At 39.2% G+C, this 21090-nt stretch overlaps 2 protein-coding genes across 12 annotated transcripts; one reads left to right on the forward strand and one right to left on the reverse strand.

Moving 5' to 3' along the window:
* Positions 1 to 217: 217 nt before the first annotated feature.
* On the reverse strand, positions 218 to 18959 carry LOC110873616 (growth-regulating factor 6). Of its 11 annotated transcripts, none has more exons than XM_022122591.2 (5): positions 18625 to 18959; positions 18051 to 18099; positions 17620 to 17669; positions 834 to 1042; positions 218 to 740 (listed from the first exon to the last, which is right to left on the reverse strand). In XM_022122591.2, the coding sequence occupies exons 4-5, from the start codon at positions 973 to 975 to the stop codon at positions 271 to 273; spliced, it is 612 nt and encodes a 203-aa protein (XP_021978283.1). In that variant the 5' UTR covers positions 976 to 1042; positions 17620 to 17669; positions 18051 to 18099; positions 18625 to 18959; the 3' UTR covers positions 218 to 270. The 11 variants fall into 11 exon arrangements, 7 of the variants coding, with proteins under 7 accessions (XP_021978283.1, XP_035834351.1, XP_035834345.1 ...); XM_035978458.1 differs by having other exon boundaries at positions 17620 to 17851; XM_035978452.1 differs by having other exon boundaries at positions 17620 to 17851; positions 17987 to 18099.
* Positions 2493 to 20518, forward strand: LOC110928936 (polygalacturonase). The gene is made up of 3 exons (XM_022172006.2): positions 2493 to 2573; positions 19560 to 20075; positions 20148 to 20518. Exons 2-3 carry the CDS (start codon positions 19563 to 19565, stop codon positions 20373 to 20375), a joined length of 741 nt encoding a protein of 246 aa, XP_022027698.1. The 5' UTR covers positions 2493 to 2573; positions 19560 to 19562; the 3' UTR covers positions 20376 to 20518.
* Positions 20519 to 21090: the final 572 nt, after the last annotated feature.

Here is a 21090-nt window from a genome sequence, read left to right on the forward strand (position 1 = left end):
CTCTATTAACTAGTAAAATTGGAAATTTATCCATTTTGATTTAATTTATTAAAATTAAATTATAGAAAGACTATTTTACCCTTCATTTTACTAAACTTTAGAAAATTACATATTTACCTTTTTTTACTAGTTTGTCTTTTTTCACTACTTGTTGGTCACAAATTGCATATTTGGTCACCAGTGTTGCCCCAAACATAAAAACACAAACAAAATAACTTAACGTACACATAATTAATTGAATTTTCAAACAAAGATCATGATAGTTAAAGTTTACAACAAAGGCAAGGAAGATGTGATGAGTGTGGATCCAACAAGACTGTTGTCTGTTCTTGGGCTGCTCCCTGCACTACTATTTGAAAAACAACCAAAACCCTTTGCAGCACTGTCCCAACCATCTGTCATCAGGTTTAGTGCCGACAGTCCGTTGTTTGTATTGTGATTCAAGACTTCACCTAAGGGCCCGCCCGACGAGGTTTCCCAAGACACAGGGATCCAGTTCACTGCTTGAGACCTTTCATCGAAAACGTTGGTGGCCGTGGTATTACCCACTCCCAGTCCCATTCTTAGAGGCGACAAGATGGAATGACCCGGTTGGCCTTCCACAGGCTTTCTTGAACGATGACGACCTCTGTTCATATGTCGTTCACAATACTTCTGATCCGCCACTGTGTCCCTCGAGCACCGCCACTTCTTCTCATCGGAGTTATTCGAAAACCTCATATGGAAACCACCCCATCCATCTGATTAAAACAAACACAATTAATTAATTAATTAATTCACATTTCCCTTTATTTTTCTCAATCTTGAAACAAAATCTTGAAAATATAACTTACAGGCGGTGTGCCGGAGATTGGCTCCGGGATAACAAAACGCTGTCGTTTCAAGAGCTTTTCTTTTCGGAATAAGGAGATTAGACGGAATCGGTGCGTTAACCGTTATGTATTTGTAGATCAATGCTTGGTGTTCTAACTCCATCCACTGTGACGCCGTGAAATACTGAAATGCCCTCTAACTCCGGCGAGCACCCCTCCGACACCATACCCTGTAACCAATCCCAAAAAATGTCAAATTAGCAAACAAAAAACAGTAAAATTAGTTCAATTTGAAATCCCACCTAATCAATTACAAAATCCATCTCCAAAAACTGAGATTTATTATTCTTATGCTCAAAAATTGAAAAATGTTTCCGTAGAAGAAAGTGAAACGTCTGAACCAGATTTTTCTCAAAACAAGATCCTTTAAGTTTGAAGGGTAGTTTTGTCATTTTGATAGAGAAGGGGAAATACGCAATTTTTGTTTAGGCTTGGGTAAATATGCAATTAAGGGTCATTTTAAGGGGAAATATGCAATTATTCCTTATATTTATTATCAATAATCTTGCTATGTATTTATGTATTTAATTTTTAAAATGAAAAACATCATTAAAAAAGCAAGCAAAACACAAAATTTAGACCATTTTTCGATTTATGTGTGTCATTGTTGCACAAAGTTTTATGCTAATCTTATTGTCTTGCTATTTATTTATCAGGCGTTTCTTGGAGCATGGTACGATGCATGTGGACGTGAGGGTGGCGGTAGGGTTTTGGTACCGCGAGGTACATATAAGATCGATTCCGTCGTGTTTGCCGGACCGTGTAAGGGACCGATAGATTTTACTATAAAGGGGTCGCTTGAAGCTTCAAGTAATCCCAAAAAGTTTTTTGTTGATCATTGGATTGGTTTCCGATATATTGATCGACTGACGGTGGGAGGCGGTGGTTTTTTGCACGGTCACGGCGGCGCTGCCTGGCATCACAACGAATGCGCCACCAATTCACAGTGCAATCCCCTTCCCGTTGTAAGTTCATTTTTTTAACGGAAAAGTGTAATGATTTGGTTAAAATGGAACATGAAAAGTGTGGATATTAATGTTTAGTAATTGATTTAATTGAGTAGTTACTTCACAAGATTTTAACGGTTTTTAAAGTAATGGGAATGATTAAAGTAATGAGACAGTTACATAGTGACAAAAAGGTTCCTTGTTTTAAAATACTAGTGGGAAACCCGCGTGTTGCTGCAGGGCGATAATGAAACCATATTCATATTTTTTTTTTGCTCAAATCAACGCATTATAAAAAATGTGATTGATAACCCTTCTTCCTTGATGTGGAGATAAACAGTAGAGGTGGCAAGATGGACGGGTCGATTGATCATCAATGAACCCCTATACGTATTTCCTTTATATGGAGATAAATGGTAGAGGTGACAAAGATTGGCGAGAGAATTGAGTATCAACCAAACCCATCATCCATATCAACCAACACACTAAACCCATCATCCAGATAAATGGTAGAGGTGACAAAGATAGAAACTTGGCACAGCTTGCTTTGGTAACACCAAATTCGTTTGTTAACAATTACTTCAGGAATCTTGTTCAGAGGAGAGGCCTTCTTCAGTAAGATCAGTGTTTAATGGTGGCTCAACTGATAGCATAAATACACATGAATTTACAGTAAGATAATAACGGGGAACCATTATGATTTGGAGGCAAGAATTATAAACATTTTGCAGCCACTGCCACAAATATAGCAAAGGTAACGAAATCTTTCATTTACCATCTTAAAATGATGATAATTTATAGATATCCGTTTTGCGAGCATGATCTTAAGTGCCGTCTTCTAGAACTAACTCTAGATCAAGAAGCATCCTTTTTTTTGAAAGTAACTTCTATAAACACCACCACCCCAACACAGGGGCAACAACAAAACACAACAGCAGCACAGGCCTTTAAAACATTTGAAAAGATCACCAGTTAGCCCAAGACAATTCTCTATTTTTAGATCTACTCCTATACCAAAAATAACCAACCACCATAACATCTTGATAGATTTTACCAATATCGACGCTAATGCCAGAAAACCTGATGTCGTTCCTCCTTTTCCATAAGATCCAGCAGCAGTCGACCGTAATAATACCATGCAGGATATCTTCCTCGTGCTTCTTCAAACCTGCGTACTTGTAAATTTCTAGCAAGTCTTTAACCGAAAAAGTGTAGATGGGACTCATCTTGCACCAGAGACTGACCCGATTCCACAACACAGCAGCCGCGTAACAGCTACAGAAGAGATGATCAGCTGTTTCAGGTCCGTCTTCGCATAAAACACACATGTCTCTCCGTTGTAGCAGCTTCGTTTTAAAAGCGCGTCAACTGTCGGGATCCTCCCCATCTCAGCACACCACACCACACCAATATATTGCATTTCTTTGCGACCACTTGAGAACAAAGTTGTTACTGCAATCTCTATCACTTCTCAAGAACCTTTTGACCGCTCCGACTGAAAATCGCTATCTTTTCCGCCAATCCAGACCCATTGATCTTTATCACCGTAGAGGTTTATAGAATCCAGCTTTTCAATACAACTATCCCACTCAGATAACTCGATTCCCGTGCTCGGAACACAGAACCACTCCCATAAACCCATAAAGCTTTTACTCTCCGAATTATACCTTTCGAAAACCTTGCACTTTTTAATTTTTTCAAGTTTAAACAAATTAGGATAACACTCCTTTAAAGGCATACTACCTAACCACAGGTCAAGCCACAGCCGAATGCATCTCCCATCTCCAGCCACCCCTTTAAAATTTTGGGACAACTTTATCTCACCCACTTTTATCTTGTCTAACTCATTAACGATCCACTTCCATACACCAGCTAAGGAATTATTAACCGGAATAAACGACCAACACTTCTTAGTGTTATGGAGAGAGTCAATGACTGCTTTCCACAAACTATTGGCCTCTGATTTATATCGCCACATCCACTTAGTAAGAAGCGCAAATAATTGGCAAAATAACATATGTGGTCCATTCAATTCAGATCATAAATTCAGATATACAATACATAATTTAGACACTTCAAACCTAAGACCGTTATCTTACCAGAGCCAAGCTTGCTAAAACTGGTGGTGTTTCACCTGCTTCTTCAGCCTACTCGGGCACACAGAACCAGTGGCCAGAGGGTTATGGTGTTCAGACTCAAGCTTGGCCATAAGCTACACAAGCTCAAGGACGACAAGGTGTAGGTCCCTCGGAGGTTGAGGTTTAACCTATTCCTTGTTATGTTTAACCCACTAGCAAGTGCGGAATCCAAGCTAGCAAGCAAACCGGAGTTTATATGTAAGCAAAGTGAACAAGAGAAAGAGTAGACAAGCAAGTATCAAAGTTTTCTCTTGTATTTCAGTGGACACGGTTACAGACCTTGACCAAACTGAAAATACACTCTAACAAAGACCTGGGTTTCACACACAAAAGCTCTCTATCAAGAACACACACTTTGGACAGAAACTTATCAGAACTATTGTGAAAGTGAAACCCTTCATGGATATATATACCCAAAACAGATTCCCATGCACGAAGGATAGACATTCTGATCGAAGGATTATCTGTCGACCAGAAAGCCATTCGAAAGATCTCGAAGGATCTAAGCATACCTCGAAGGATTGTATATCCTTCGAGGTCCACAGAGATACTTCGAAGGACATCTTTCGAAGTCATCGAAGGATACTAAACATCCTTCGATGACATCCTTCGTGGCATATCATCTTTCAACTACTAAGTGTTCAAGTTTGGCCAAGTCAAACCAGGAGGATGGTTGACTTGGTCAAACAACACATTACAATACATAAACACACATAAAGGACGTAAATACAACGACAAAAGACATCGTTTTATACATTACAAAATATAGACAAAGTACAGACACAAAGTGCACTAACAAACTCCCCCTTGGCTGTAGCTTTGTCTTCGTCTTCAAGTCTTAAGTCTCTAACGCCCTTTCCACGGCTACATGATGCGCCGACCATGCACTTCCTGCATTGATCAACAAGTTGAAGCAGTAGCGAGCCATCCTTTGAAACTTCATGGCTTGATCTCGATCTTGAACTAGGTAATTGATTTCATGATCCTTCAACACAATGATATCCGATCTGGACATGTTTGTAATCCACATCGGATCGATTATCCTGAAGTTCTCTGCATTGTCTCTGAACAAGATCACAGCTTCACCGGTATCCGCATCATAAACCCAGCAGCGGAAATTCTCAAGAAAGTCAGTTTTCATCTTCAACAGCGGAATCTTCTTCATCAACCTAGGAGGATCATATACCAGACGATAACGAGCAGTGTTAGTTTCTGGATCAAGAGTGAACTTGATTTGCTCGTATCTTGGAAATTGAGGCTTGTACAGAGGATCCTTCCACCCCAAACGCCTTTCTAGCCTGATTTTCTTCGCAAAGAGATCTACCATATGCTCTTTAGATCGATTGATCACATCAAGCTGCGCCAACACTGCCACATCATAATATGGAAGTGTGAGAATACTCAGGAGAGTCCCGAAGTATTGAAGACCAGATTCTCTCTTCACAACCATACAATGCAGATCTTTCACAAACATCCAGCTGATGATTCGACCCCGCGCCTGATTTTTCTCCAGAACCATATAGTTTGCCTGCTCCAACGGGGCGAGCGGAGGAGGATTCCTAGCAAGGAAATCCGCTCGCCATTCTTTAATAGTTTTCTCACGGCTTTCTTGTGCAGTAGGAGAATCAGAAGAAGTGTTGTCGAACTCAGCAGTCTTTGCAGCAATAAATTCATCATCAGGCACATTCAGCTCAGCATCGTCCTCTCGAACATAGACAGGACGTTCAGGATCAGAACTGATGAAGATTTCATCAATTGTTGAGAAATCAGTCTGATCCTGTACCAAAGGAGTCGCATCAATCACACCTTCAGCAACATCATTCAACTCAAACAACCTTGATAACTGTTCATCTGTCATCTCAGATACAAACTCTCCCTCTTCTAGTGCTTCACCCGTGATAGGATGAAACTTTTGAGCACTTGACGATTCAGGAGGATCTTCAGTAAAGTTTTCTGGATCTAGACTGATCTGAGAAGGATCTACAGACGTTTCCAATGTTTCAGTCTGTTCAGTTGGACCAGTAGAGACTGTAGGAGGAGCTGGAGTATCTTGAGCAGTGCTAGATCCGCCTGCAGCACCGGATGCAGCTGCACCGGAGCCTGAGGCTGCTGTCTGATCTGGATTAGCAGAATCATCATCCTGATCATCTTGACGTCTTGGGAGTACTATCCCTTGAGCATTGCACCTCTCTCTCCATAATATCCCAACCTGTTTATGAACCCTACCAAAGTTTTCATGCATAGGTTGGAATGCTTTCTTCAGTCTTTCATCACGATCGCTAACTGTTTCCCTTAACACTTTTGCTGAATTTTCCAGATTAGTGCTGTGTCTTTTCATGATCTCCACCTCTCTATCTCTTGCCAAGTTAGCCTTCTTTAATCTATCAATTTCTTCAGCTTGTTCTTTGATCTTCATACTTTGAGCATTTACAATAGAACACAGCTGATTGTGAGCCTCTGCATCCTTCACTCGTTGTACACGATGTTCTTCAATCGTTCGTGTATGACGGCCAACTATATCACCCAGTTCACTGATTTGTTCAATCAAGAACTGTATCTTATCAGCTTCAGAGAAACCTGACAAGGTTTCTGCCAGAGATGGCCTGGAGGGCTCAGGTCTCGATGAACCAGATTGACCTGCCTGACCCGAACCACCTGAAGGACCAGTTATAACAAGAGTAGGTCGAGGTTGTGTACCTGTGGTGGGAGTTTCAGGTGGCTGTTGATCAACAGACACCTGATTAGCTCCCGAAGACCTCTGTGGAGAAGACATAAGATTCATTGTCTCAGAAGCAGTTAACTGATCGCCAATTGGAGGAAGCTGCTGCTGAGGATCAGATGAAGGCTGAACTGACACTGGAACAGAAGTGTCAGCAGTAGATTTCTTTGATCCACGACCACCCTGTCGTTGAGCCTTCCTTTTCCTAATAAAGCCTGGAGATGTGAGCGTATAATCTTCATCATCCTTATCTGAGTCTCCAGTACCACCCGTCTTCTTGATTTTCTCAAACCTGGTATTCCCACGACTATCCTTGTATTTCCTCAACCCCGGAGGAGTAGGATTATCATCATCAGGCGAAGAATCACCATCATCATCACCAGAACCACCTGCTTCATCTTCAGAAGATGAACTGCTATCATCAACAAGTGTTCTCGGCTGATCCACTTTGCCCTTTCCCTTGTCAGTCGCAGCAACACTCGACTGACCAGCACCAACATCACCACCAGAAACAACTGGAACATCAGGATCAACAGGCATGTCCTGAGCCACTTCAGCAGTCACATTCACATCAACCTTAGCACTAGCTGCTGCACCAGAACTGCCAGCAGATCTTCTAGTGGCTTTGATTCCATGCTTAGATGTGAGTTGCTCATTAGCCATAGCAATCAATCTTGGTTCTTCATCGTCAGACACACTTCCTTCACGTCGCCATCTGTTGTTTTGTGGAGGCTCATACTCAGGAGCATCAAGATGACCAATCATTTTCCTATCTGGATGCGTTCCCGTGTAAACCCCCATAGACTTGACAATTAGAAGTGTGCGCTCGTTCATAGGATTCACTGGAAATACATCTGCCTCGGCTTTAGCAAGATCAGGAATCTGATTGTCTATCAACATTTGCAGAAAGCGAGGATATAACCAAAACTTGGTGTTAGTTCGCTGCTTATCGGACGGAAGTGGCCTCTGAGAGTTCTCCTTCAGATTGTTGAAAATATAACGAGAGATGTTGAACGGCTTGTTCAGAATCAACGCCGTAAACAATCCCGTCAGATCTATAGGAGATAAGTCGTACCCAGAGCGCTTGTTGCTTAGGCAGTGAATCAGAATGTGCAGAAGGAACTTGTACTTAAGCGGCAGATATTTCTTGTTGATTTGATTTGTAAGGACGTTGTCGCTGTACTTGAGCCTTAACAATAACCCCCTTTGACACTGCAAGTCTATAGAGGTTGGGTCTTCAGATTTATCACCAAGTTGAAGACGTTCCCTGATAGAATTCTCAGTAATAACAACTGGCTTTTCTGCAACGATTGCCCTGATTACTTCCTGATTATCCACTGTTTCCACCCCAGCTGTACTCCAGAATGCCTTGATATGTGATTGATAGGCGACATGCTGTGTGGTGATAGCATAGTTGATTCTCGCCCGGTGAAGATATTCCATAATTCCAGCAAACTCAGGACTGATGCCTCCTTCTGGTTGTAAGTACGCCACCATATTATGTCTAGGTTCAGACATAGCTTCCAGTTCAGATTTTACTTTCTTGGTGGGTTTGGCCCGCTCAAACTTAACTTTTGGTGCCATTTCTGCACATCACAATTACACGTAATAAGCACGGGTCAACCAGTCAACAATGAGTTTCACACTTATAAAAATTTTCAATTTCTTGAAAATTTCCTAAGTGTTGGAAACTATGAAGGATACATTCTGTCCATCGAAGGATGAACTGTGTCACGAAGGATGATAATGAGTTCGAAGGATTATGAATGGTTTGAAGGATGTTGATCCAGCTCGAAGGATTTTATTTATCTTGAAAGATGTCAACTTGTCGAAGGATCATCTTTCGAATGATTGAATATTTTGAAAGATATCCTCATCATTCGAAGGCTTGATCCATCGAAAGATGATCTTTCGAGATATCCACCATCTTTCGAGCTTCACCTCGAAGGATGCTGTTTGGCACATCTCTCGAGGTGATGACTCATCATCTTCCTTCGATCTGATCCGGTGACGGTTCATTTTCCGATAAAGGCGACACTGTTCATTTTCCGGTAAAGGCGACACTGTTCATTTTCCGGTGGTTTCCGGTGGTTTTAAAATTTTCTGGTGACATTTGAATGATTTTAAATATGTTTTATGCTAACATTAACACATCAATATCATCAAAACTACTACCGATTTCACATCAAATCAAGATTTTAAACCAAACCGGAACATCACCACGAACCAACACTTGAACTTTTACCCAAACCCTAACCTCCCCTGTTTTAACCATACCAAAAATTCAGACAACAATGTTCAATCTAATCACCGAAAACATCCATAAACAGATACAGTATGCATCAAATAATCACAACATCACTGAAACACAAACTAAGCATTCAAATTTTCATGAATGAAAACAAGAACAATAAAGCAAGAAACATTATCAATGATTTGTTTAAGAAGTTTTGTTTTGATGTTCGTTAAAAGATTAAAGCATAACATCCTACCAAGATAATGTTATGAAATCCTGATAATCGAACAAGTGTTTGAAGAAAAATTCGGCAGAGTTTCGAGAGGGTTTTGGGGTTTTTGAAAGCTGTTAAGGATGAGTGATGAAGAAGACAACTATTTATATTCCACCTTGAAAGTTGAACCGTCTCGAAGGACTCAAACCGTTCAAAGGATTAGACAGACTGTCCGAAGGACTATCTGTCGACCACAATTGCCATCGAAGGATCCATATATACTTCGAAGGATAGCATATCCTTCGAAGTCCATCAGTATCCTTCGTGGTTTATCTTTCGAGCCAATCGAAGGATAGACATAATCCTTCGATTGCTCATCCTTCGACTCAGACACTTCACATAATATATTTCTAACTGTTGAGCCAAGTCAAACCAGGAGGACGGTTGACTTGGTCAACTTACAGGACTGACAAAGACATCGTTTACATATAGACCGAATACAGACAAAGTACAGACACAAGTGCATCAACAATCTCCCCCTTGGCTGTAGCTTTGTCTTTATTCTCTATAGGTGTAGACTCGTCTCGAACTTCGATGGTCTTTGGTCTTCGAGTTCTCGTTCCGTGAGTCGTGTCCACAATTATGTATCAACAAACTCCCCCTTGGACACTACTCACAAGATTAGCCTTTGATGTCTTCAATGTCGGAGGATCTTGAAAGTCTTCACATCTTGAGAGCAGAGAGTGTATCAACAAACTACCCGTATCATGTAGGAAGTGTGTTGACAAACTCCCCCTTAACATAAGCTCCCCCTTGAGTTATGCTCGTGAAATACTTTATCTTTATGAAGTGAGATCCTTGTGGTGTTGACGATGGCCAGCGGCAACTCGATTATCTTCATCATTTGAGTGCCTTCATGTCGTGTCTTCATTCCAAAGCTTTGTCATCGACCATGTTCTCCTAGCCTTTAGAATCTGCACATGCAAGAAATCTAAACGCGTAATGAGAACAACTGCTTGGAATATAGTTACCATAAACAAATGACACACTGATGACCATGTCACAATCAAACACCGTCCGACAGTTTGAAAGTTTTTCAAATTTATCAATTTCAGATTTCAACTTTCAAAACATGCAAATTTCGACCGTTTATGAAGATTTAGTCATTTCGGTTTTCGTTCATGTTTCAGGCAACGAAGACTCGAGTTCCAACATCGTACGATCGAAAATAAATTGGAAATAAAATCTTTTTGGCTTTTATAAAGTTTATATTAAAACACACCTAAAATCTTTTTGGTATTTTTGACTTTTCTAAATGTAAATACTGAAAGCAGTAAATAAATATATACATACATTCTTTTTGCGAGTTTCGAGGGTAAGAGAATCATATCAGTGTACGGTCATGCCAAAACACTCTTGTTGTTCAGTTAGTTAACATTAAAATAAGCATCCTATAACAATTATCGGTATTGTTGTCCACTTAAGCTCAACTTATCAGATGTAATCATGTTTAGGAGATACGTTAATGTATGATTTATACTTACCGACCGGTGTTCATCCACATCACGACACATTCCCGTATCAAGGTATGCACGAGGGTTCATCTTACCGGTGAGTATACCGATTATCATCTGTTTGACCGTATATGATGTGAGATTCTCACTTATTTTGATTTGAAAACAAGCCCTATGTGATATAATCACTTATTGATGAGGAACTTGATTTTCATATGCATGAGGGCACAGGAGCAAGTCCGTGAACAGGTCAGTACTTCCGTACAGCAGAGAGACGAACTTGACTCCCGGATAGAATGTGATATTTTATCACTTATTTGATATGGACATGTGATTGTTTATCACTTATTGAGGTCGAATGCAGTATGAAATATGTACACGTATGTATAGTATCATGGAAGATCTAGACTTGCGTCCCCGTTATTTTTCGGTAAAAGATACAACCATGATACCCAGATGATAAGCAGCATAAAGACCGAATATCTCAGAACCTCGGCAATCTATCAAACGAAATTTCGGTACTAAGACCATATGCCAATGAATGGTTCCCACCTGGTCTTCAGTCGATTTAAGATTTATATCACCCTGCACACTTTAAAATGATTGTGAGCCTACCGATACATCTTATATAGAGCTGCTTATCGTTTTTCATTTAAGGTTTAAAGAGGTTTGGATAGACCACTGATGTACTATCATTTTCTCTTTTGCTCGCCAGGAAACTCATTTTTGATTTTCTATTGTTTTTGTGTTTTTGAAATTTTTCGATGTTTTTGGATTTTCAGATTTTTGGATTTACTCCCCCTAAAATCAATAAACTAAGACAAATTTAAAACACAAAGATATTTACAAAAATGATTTTCCGATGTTGGTTTTACTCTTGCTTGACCTTAATGCCGGTTACCCAAATTAAGTTTTTATCAGAAAAGATTTATCGAATTTTGGGAAAATCAGTTGGCACGTCGGTAAGCGGTGCGGACCATAACAACATTGACGAGTTTCATAAAGAAACAATCACGTGTGAGGTGATATTCGAGATCAACGTGTCAGGCCAAAGAGTGCTGTATGAGATGATAATTCATAAAGCAGCTTAAATATCGACAAGCATAGGAGAGATTTAGAAATTCAAAAACCGTATCCTGCAACTGCTTCGTGCATTGCAAGGAATCTGAGTGCTCTCCCAAACTTGATATCCACCCGGTGTGGACTTCAAGGTCGAATCTGCAGCTACTGAGAAATCTCTTGACAGCAACAAGATCATAAACCTCCGGGTCCGGCTGGTCTTTCATACTGCACCAGCGAAGGTCTTTGACTTTCTCTTTCAGAAATGGTGTGCGGATGTTCAATCCATGCCCAGGCTTCTGCACACATTTCCTTGTATTCTTTCCTGAAGACCCGATCAAAAACCATAACAACCAACTTTTGGCATGTTCTTCATTTGGTCGAATTCTGCAACATCATACAACCACGTTCTTCTTCTTTCTCCTTTTCTTTCCTCTCTCTCTCCATCAATGACAACATCATTCTCCTAGATATAACCACACTTCGGAGTAATATGTCGCCAATCTTGTGCATGGACACTCCACTATCAACAATCCTAAAACTATCAATAGTTCCTCCTGGAACATCCTGCACACTCATTCAGAGATTAGTTGGAGAGGGGGACCCAAGCCTTCACAGACTTGGGTCGTCCGTCATCATCGAGAATTGTAACATCTATTTCCCGATGATTCGGAATTGATGTAGCTCCCCCTGAAACAGTCACCGGTTTTGGTATCCAAATTTGTTTCTGTTTTTCATGTTTAACATCCGATTTAACAGATTTTGTTTGGATGACCTCCGGTTTTAAAACTTTTTCAACTTCTTTTCTTTGTTTCTTTTTCTGTTTCTTTTCTCGTTGTTTAACAAAACGAGGGTCCTGTTTTGGTGAAACAGATCTTTTATGGTAACTGTTACCATGGGGGGCATCAACTTTTGACTTTCTCTTGGTGAGATATGGACAATTCTTAATGATGTGTCCATACTCGCAGCATTCAAAGCATGATCTCCGCTCAACAAACCTCGGAGTATCATAACTGTAATAGGTGGATGATGAACTTCGTGATCTTGAGGTACTTGGTCCTACATCACAACCGTTTGTGTGTTGTGTATAGTTGTTTTGACTGTTTCTTTTCAAAATTTTACTTTGTTTAACAAAATCCTTATTGGATTTGCCTTTGAAAGTATCAATTTTATCAGTCCCTCTTGATTTCACGAAGTTTATCTTCCGATCCTTTTTCTTGCTTTCGCCCTGTTTGCCTTTTCTATTCTCTTGGGCGGCATGATTTTGTTCATGGGGATCATCAACCTTTGCTTTCAACTTATGAAGATATGGACAATTTCGAATTATATGTCCAATTGTACCACATTCAAAACACATTCTCCGCTCTACAAGCCTCGGAGAAACATGTTGATGACCAGACGGAGAACCAGACACTGAACTTTGTGATCTAGATGTGCTTGGACCTAAGTCACATCCATTTGTGTGTTGGGTATAATTGTTCTGATCATTTCGTTTTAAAATTCTAACTTGTTTTACAAAATCAATGTTAGATTTATTTTGAAATGTTTCAAGTTTGTCCGTACCCTTTGATCCAACAAAGTTCACTTTCTGTTCTCTTTTCTTAGCTGGAGCTCTTTTGTTTTGCACCCTTTGAACCTTAGGTTGCCCAACCTTAGATTGTTGAATTTTAGGTTGTGTAGCCTTAGGTTGAGTAGCCTTAGACTGCTCAACTTTAGGTTGTTGAACCTTTGGTTGTTCAGTCTTAGGCTGCTGAATTTCTGGTGCTTGAACATTCTTGTTCTGAGCCTTCTTTCCCTGTACCTTGCCCTTACCCTTTCCAGAATTTACTTGTTGTTTCCGCTCAACTGGCAGTTTTTGGTTTCCACATTGTTTTCTTATTTGCTCACATGGAATTGGTTCACATTGAGTGACCGTCACTTTGTTACCTTTGTTTCCCAAAAACTTATCAGTCCGTCCTTCAAAAACTTTCTCAATTAAATCTTGGTTTACATTTTTGATTGGAAAATCTTTGTCAGAATAGATTTTGCAGTCTCCCTTGAGCGTATACAACAAGTTATTCTTTTCACTGTTAGGTACACTGGGCTTCACTGCCTTTGGTGTTTCAGCCTTACTCGGTTTCACTGCTGGATCACACAAGATGTGATTCTCAACTGGAATGTCTGGTGTAACCGAGTTAGACTGTGGCCTCACAATTTCTTCAGATTCATCGTCTGAAGAGTCAGCATCCTCAATGATGGGAGGACTCTGTTCCTTTTCACACGATGAATTTTCCACATTCTCAGAAGCTGATTGTTCCGAGGAAGATGTACCAGTTTTGAACCCGAGGCCTGCAGCAAAGTCATCTCGCGCAAGTGGCACAGTAGGTTCAAAACGGGGCATATCCTCGTCATCAGGATGTTTTGAATAATTGTGGCTCATTGGGGGAGGACATTTTTTGTATCCAATACATTTTTTATCCCCCTTTTCCTTTTGAACACTGATGATGTGATCCAAAACAAAGCGGGAATTGGAATAACTGTCCAATTTCTGCTTGATTGCATCACACTCGCATCGAGCTGTAGCTAACTCCACCATTTGTTTCTCAATTGTGTCAATTAAGTTATTATTAGCATGTTGTTTTCTCAAAACAGCCTTTTGTAATTCAGAAACATCATGTTTTAATGACTTAATTGTTTCTTTAAATTCTTTTTCATTTTTGGTTAAAAAGAAGTTAGCTTCAGATGCTTTGGCAAGATCAACAATCAACTCTTGATTGTGTTTGTGTGTGATCTCAAAAAGACTTTCCTTTTCTGCATATTCAAGACATTTAATACATTCAACAGCAGCAGAAATAGAGTCAGGTTTAGAATCACATACCTGACTGGAATCACTCTCAGGTGTTGGCCTTTCTGCATCAGAATTAATAACCTCCCTTGATGATTCACATTTAGATCCATCCTCGCTTGAACTTGAAGTTGTATCATCCTCAACTGAAGTTGAAACATCTTCATCTGAACTTCCGTCATGTTCAGAACTGTCATCATTTCCCGAGGATTCACCATTGCTTGCATCTTTGACAATTTCAGCATACAACGCCGATTTTGTCTGACTACTGTTCTTTGAATCAAAAGATGATGGTTCTACAGTAGAACGATGGTGTTGTAAACCAACTGGGGTTAATGGATTTCCATACAAGTCTGTGGTTGGAGCCGGCTTTACAGGAACTTGTATTGAATTGCCAAAACAATCTGTTGTTATTTTCGGTTCACTTTGCCTTTGATTGGTAACTGATGCCCACTGATTTGCAGATATCATGGCAGTTGAACGTGGGGTAATAGCCTGCATCCAAGCATTCTTGAAATCTTGATCAGATTGAGAAGTAGATGATTGCGTATTAGATGAATACGGATTCAAAGACCATGCGGATGGATCCCATTGACCGTTTATTCCCATTTCTGCAGTAATTCGAGATGGTGTGGGAGATTCGGCCCGTGTATTTTCAACTGTCGAATGATCAACCGAAAGATCACTCGAAAGACAAACACCAAACCGGATGATCTTTCGTAATTTGATACAAACGAAAGATGAACGTTTGTAGATTTTGGACTATAGATATCAAAAGCCCATGTGTTAACTTTATCCTCTTAGTGGGCTGTGCCTTGGGCCTTGAATATCAAATTTAATTTGTATCAAAAGGGCGGTGCAAGTTGAGCCAATATTTAAACAAGTGGGACGGTTAAGAAGGCTGGGATTGGGCCGCAAAAAAAAATCTTGGGCGGCACACTCAACTTGGGCGGTGATGTTGGGTTGGGCGGTTCCCCAATCAACAAAAGAGTCCCTTTAATATCTTGGGCGGTGCACTAAACAACAACAAGATTAGTGGCTAGTTGGGGCGGTGGTATCGGGCCGATAAAAAAAAACTTAATGAGACGGTGCCTTGGGCCGAGAGCACACCCAACAAACAACAAGATTTATTATATATAATTTTTTTAATTTGTGGCGGTGCCTTGGACAATGAGCCTGAACAATCAACAACAAGATATATCAGTGGCCCTTGACTTAATGTGACTTAATTAGTGGGCCTTTTTCTTGAGTTAACTTATGTTTTTAGTGGGCCGATTCCTTGGGCTGAGAACACCGACAACACACAACACAAGTATTGGTCAAATGGGGCGGCACACCACAGTGACTTTTGAATGTTTATCTAAAAATGGGCTGGTTGATGATTATTAGACAGTTGGCGGTGCCTTGTGCTATGAACCAACACAAACAGTCAAGCTAATTGGACACTTGGGGCGGTGACCAATAAACAACAAATACTCCTCTTTTTCTTTTTATTTATTTGATCCCACAAACAACCTGTTTATTGCCTTGTCTTGGGCGGTGCACCATAATCGGTGGTCAATTTGGGCGGTGCACAACAATCAATGACACATCTTTCAATAAAGATGATTGATGTGACCTTTCAACAGATGGTTGACCCTTCGAGATTGTTTAACTTGATCTTTCGAAAGACAAAAATGACCCTTCGAATTGTTTGGGTTGACCCTTCGACACTGTGAATATCCTTCGAGATTTTAGCTTGATCTTTCGAGACAAAAGGTGGTTGACCCTTCGAAACAGTTGATCTTTCGAACTGATATATTATCTTTCGAAATATGAAGATCTCAAGAACTTCAAGAACACAGCAAGAACACGGTGACTGGGTTTTCCAGATCTGACCAAAAAAACAACCCAAGACTTGAACAAAAAAAAACCGATTTTAAACAAGGTAAAGAGCCTTAGCTCTGATACCACTTGTAGGTCCCTCTTTGGAGGATGACGAACCTCAAACCTTGTTATACGAACCCACTAGCGAGTGCGGAATCCAAGCTAGCAAGCAAACCGGGTTGAGACAAGCATAAACACAAGCACACAAAGATTCACCGATTAACACAACTGTATTAATACGAATGAAGGTTTCGGTTACAAGCACAATGTTTACAAATCTAACTTGCAAACTCTCTAGTGTGTGTGTGTGTGTTTTGATAGAATGCTCTCAAACTCTCTCTATGTGTGCATCTATCTCACAAGCCTCTCAAGTCTCTTGTCTTGTCTAACTTAACACAACACACTACATGGGTATTTATACCCACACACAGCAGGTCTGGTCAAAGGATTAGACAGACTGTCCGAAGGACTATCTGTCGACCACAATTGCCATCGAAGGATCCATATATACTTCGAAGGATAGCATATCCTTCGAAGTCCATCAGTATCCTTCGTGGTTTATCTTTCGAGCCAATCGAAGGATAGACATAATCCTTCGATTGCTCATCCTTCGACTCAGACACTTCACATAATATATTTCTAACTGTTGAGCCAAGTCAAACCAGGAGGACGGTTGACTTGGTCAACTTACAGGACTGACAAAGACATCGTTTACATATAGACCGAATACAGACAAAGTACAGACACAAGTGCATCAACACAAGGGCCTGCAACGTATACCCAACACGTATTATTATTTAACGAATCATTAACTTCTATTTAAATTTGTTTTTTTCATGTGCTTTATCTACGGGTGTAAATAACTCACTTAACTTTATGTGCTTGTATCTACGGGTGTAAACGACTCGTTTAATTTTTTTTCAATCCTACTGGTTTCGTGTTTAAAAATCGGTTGTCGCTACAAGTGTAATCTTATATAAACAGAGACGGGTATTTAAAAAAATACATTCCAATCCTAGATATATAGAATGACAACTAACCTTGAAAGGGTAGTGAGTCAAGCTTGCCAAACGGGCTGGTCGGTTGGACAGGGTAGTGAGTCAAGCTGGTTTTGGTCGATTCAAGTTTGGGTGATATTGTGGCGTTTTAAAAAAATAGTCATTTTCGTTCGGTGTTGGAAGGGTATGAAAAAACTAAGGGCATATCGAAACGGGCTAAACGGTGATTTACCTTTGGCAACACGATTCCTTTCCTTTTGTTGGGGCACTTATCACAACCAACTGCACAACATTTACACACCAGTTATATTTCAGAAATGAAAAGAAAGTTCAAAATAAATCCACTTACGAGATAACCCCACAAGTCTGTTCATTCTTTCATAGCTTCAAATAATTAATTTTTTTTAATCAAATCCCGAAAGTCCATTGTCAAGTACAAAAAAGTGAATGCAGGTCTTCCCAACCTGTACTAACAGGGCGTAGTGTAGCGTGAGAACCAATATAGCCAGCACCTTCGGTTACCAAAACATGAGTAACCCTTTTTTGTGTCACAAGAACTTCAAGGAGCAGTATTGCAAATTAAGAATAAATTATTTTACCTGCCATTGCTTTGTAATTGCCTTTTTCGTGTGAAATGAAATTTAAAAGGATCTGTTTACTCACTTGCCAACTCACAGGTTGTAGACATTGCTGGTGCAATAACCTGTTAGGTCTAAGCAAGAAAAAAAGCAAAAATTAGGATATTAGAATTCAGATTAACTTGACCGAAAGAATCAAAGATAATAACTTTGATTCATTTTGTAGAAGACGTACGGTTAATTAGTCCACTAAATCTTTTGAAACCAATGAAATCCCTTTCCATCCTTTTAGCAACTTCATAGCCATGATATGAACCCAAAACTTAAAACTCCATAATTTTTTTGGACACCAAAACCAAACAATAGCATAAAGTTCATGAAACAAAGCAAACAAATTAAGCCATAAAAAATGAAAATACTTGGTTCTTGGTCGATCAAGACCACCGGCAACAATTCGTTTAAACAATTGGTCGAGAAGGAAAACCCCAAAATTTAGCAAAGGAACCTGGTCTGTCGACGATGATGGCTGGAAATCACCATGATTTAAATAAATGATTGACTGATTATTAGTAAATTAGGGCAACACACAAGCAATTAATCAAAAATTAAGATCGATGAATTTGGGGTGCTATGTATAGTGATAATTGATTGTTGCTTACCTTGAATTGATGGGCGGCCAACACAACCACCACCGCCACCGCTATCGTTTTCTCGATCTCCATGGATCCGTCTTCCCTGCTCTCCTTTCCCTCTCTGATATGTGTGTTGGTGTAAGATAAAAAGGCTAGAGATTGAGGCGTGGGTTTAATATCAAATAGTTTAGTCGAAGCTTTTAATGCCAATGATGAACATGATTGATGGCAGCCGTTATATTTGTATTAGAGATCAATCGGCTGGTTGATTTCTTTGTAGTGAAAAACATTGAACTGGGCAAAACTGGGAGAAAGGGTCATGCTTTTAGGGAGGAACCCATGACCATTTGTCTGCCATCTTAAAATTTTAAAGGAAATTACCTTTTGTAAATAGGAGATCTATTATATAGTTATATAGATATATAGATTATATAGATATATAGATAAAACAAATACCGTTATATATGTTAATAAACACACTGCATACATATAAAAAAATATTTAGTACACTTAACATTGTTATAAAACAATATAACAGTATAAGTGTAATAGGCTTTATAGCCTAGTGGCATTTTGGAATGTGATAAGACTTTAGAAGCAATAGGTTCTGGGTTCGATTCCCACAAGGGGGGTTTTCCTATATTTATCGGGTTTCCTCCTAAATTGGTGTGTAGGCATTATGCCTAGTGGAGATGGATATGATCAGGTGGTTCCGCTGGTGGCACGAGGATACTCCAGTGGTCCGTCAGTGATCCTAATTTACCGTTCAAAAAAAAGTATAAGTGTAATAAATATTTTTTCATGTTCACTTATACTATGGAACTGTATAAATATCGTGTTAAGCATAATAAATATTTTTTTATTTTTTTATTTTTAGTGATGTATTGTTCTATAAGGTGTTAAGCGTCATAATTTTATTTATTTTCATTTTTATTGATGTATTGTTTTACAAATGTTACTAGACGATGCGGCTTGATTTTGTTACCAATTCAACAATAAGCCACATCCGATCAATCAATAGCAAGAACTCTCATTTCAATATATTCGCATGCCACAACTTGAACATGAGCAACATTCGGATCAGCGCCCCAGGAGATAGCCCAAACACCGATGGCATAAAAATCGGGAGCTCGACCAAAATCAAGATCCTAGACTCTATCATAAGTACCGGTGATGACTGCATATCGATTATTTCTGGCAGTCACGATATAGAAGTCACAGGAGTCCATTGTGGGCCAGGACATGGGTTTAGCATCGGTAGCTTAGGTGGGTCACACTTCAAAGAATTTGTAACCGGTATAGTCATACGAAACTCGACATTACACGGGACTCAAAACGGTTTAAGGATCAAAACATGGGCACCATCTATGCCTAGCCTTGCTTCGGATATTATATTCGATGACATCATCATGGTAGATGTGAGTAACCCGATTTTTATCGACCAACAATATTGCCCGCGATCTCCTTGCAACCTAAAGGTAACTCTCCCCATTTTACAATGTGTTGTCTTTGTAACATAATTGATGATTTACAAACATTTTTGTTTTTAGGCACAATCCAAAGTTCAAATAAAGAATGTAACATTTAGAAAAGTGCGTGGCACATCAAGGTCTAAGGTTGCAGTTAAGATCCAATGTAGCAAATGTGTGCCATGTAAAGGTATTAACCTCGTGAACATTAACTTGGCGTATCGTGGTCCAGAGGGACAGGTGGAGTCATCGTGCTTCAATGTTCAAGGAAAGTCGTATGGCCTGCAAATTCCATCGGGTTGTCTATAGAACAAGAAGTTTTACTTGTTGGTACAACCTAAGAAGGTTTTCAAAGTTCTTTCGAGTTGTTCATGTAAATAGAAGTTTGTAAAACTATGTAATGGGGCTCTATAAATCTCTAAGCTAGAGAGAAAGAAAATTGACAATAGCAATGCTATCCTTTATTATAAGTATGATAATTTTATGTTATTGATGTTTTAATTTATATTTTAAATATTTAATTATACACATAAATTATCTTTAGTTAAAATGAAAAAACAATAAACAAATGCAATTAGTTTGAGTTTTTTTTCCTAAAAGGGTATAAAGAGTTTTTTCCTAAACTAGTGTGGGTGGAAAACTTATTTACCAAAATGGGTGTTTTTTAAAAACTCATTTTTCTCACTCTTAATCTTATCTTTTAAAAAACATAAGAAAAGAGTTTTACAATAGATAACAAATATATATAAATAATGTGGTGATGACAAGTGTCCTATATCTAAATTAATTCAAAATGGTGAATTAGTAATTTTCTATTTCTTTCAATTAATTGATTAAAAGATAACTGCCCAAAATAACCGCCACCCTTTATTATAGGAATTCGAATTTAGGAATTAATCTACGAATTTGTGTAGTGTTATATAATTCTGTAGTGCAACAACCATTCAGAACTGTATAGTGTTATATATTTTTTATATAGTGTTACTTGGTGTTATAATATGGTTTTTTGTGTTATATAATTCTG

Source organism: Helianthus annuus, chromosome 1, assembly GCF_002127325.2.
Source record: "Helianthus annuus cultivar XRQ/B chromosome 1, HanXRQr2.0-SUNRISE, whole genome shotgun sequence".
NCBI classification, from domain to species: Eukaryota; Viridiplantae; Streptophyta; class Magnoliopsida; order Asterales; family Asteraceae; genus Helianthus; species Helianthus annuus.

Coding starts and splice junctions, on each gene's coding strand:
- LOC110873616 (XM_035978457.1), bottom strand. CDS start 975: ATGGAGTTAGAACACCAAGCATTGATCTACAAATACATAACGGTTAAC. Junction 741..833: donor CAATCTCCGGCACACCGCCT/GTAAGTTATATT, acceptor TGTTTTAATCAG/ATGGATGGGGTGGTTTCCAT.
- LOC110928936 (XM_022172006.2), top strand. CDS start 19,563: ATGCGGCTTGATTTTGTTACCAATTCAACAATAAGCCACATCCGATCA. Junction 20,076..20,147: donor GATCTCCTTGCAACCTAAAG/GTAACTCTCCCC, acceptor TTTTGTTTTTAG/GCACAATCCAAAGTTCAAAT.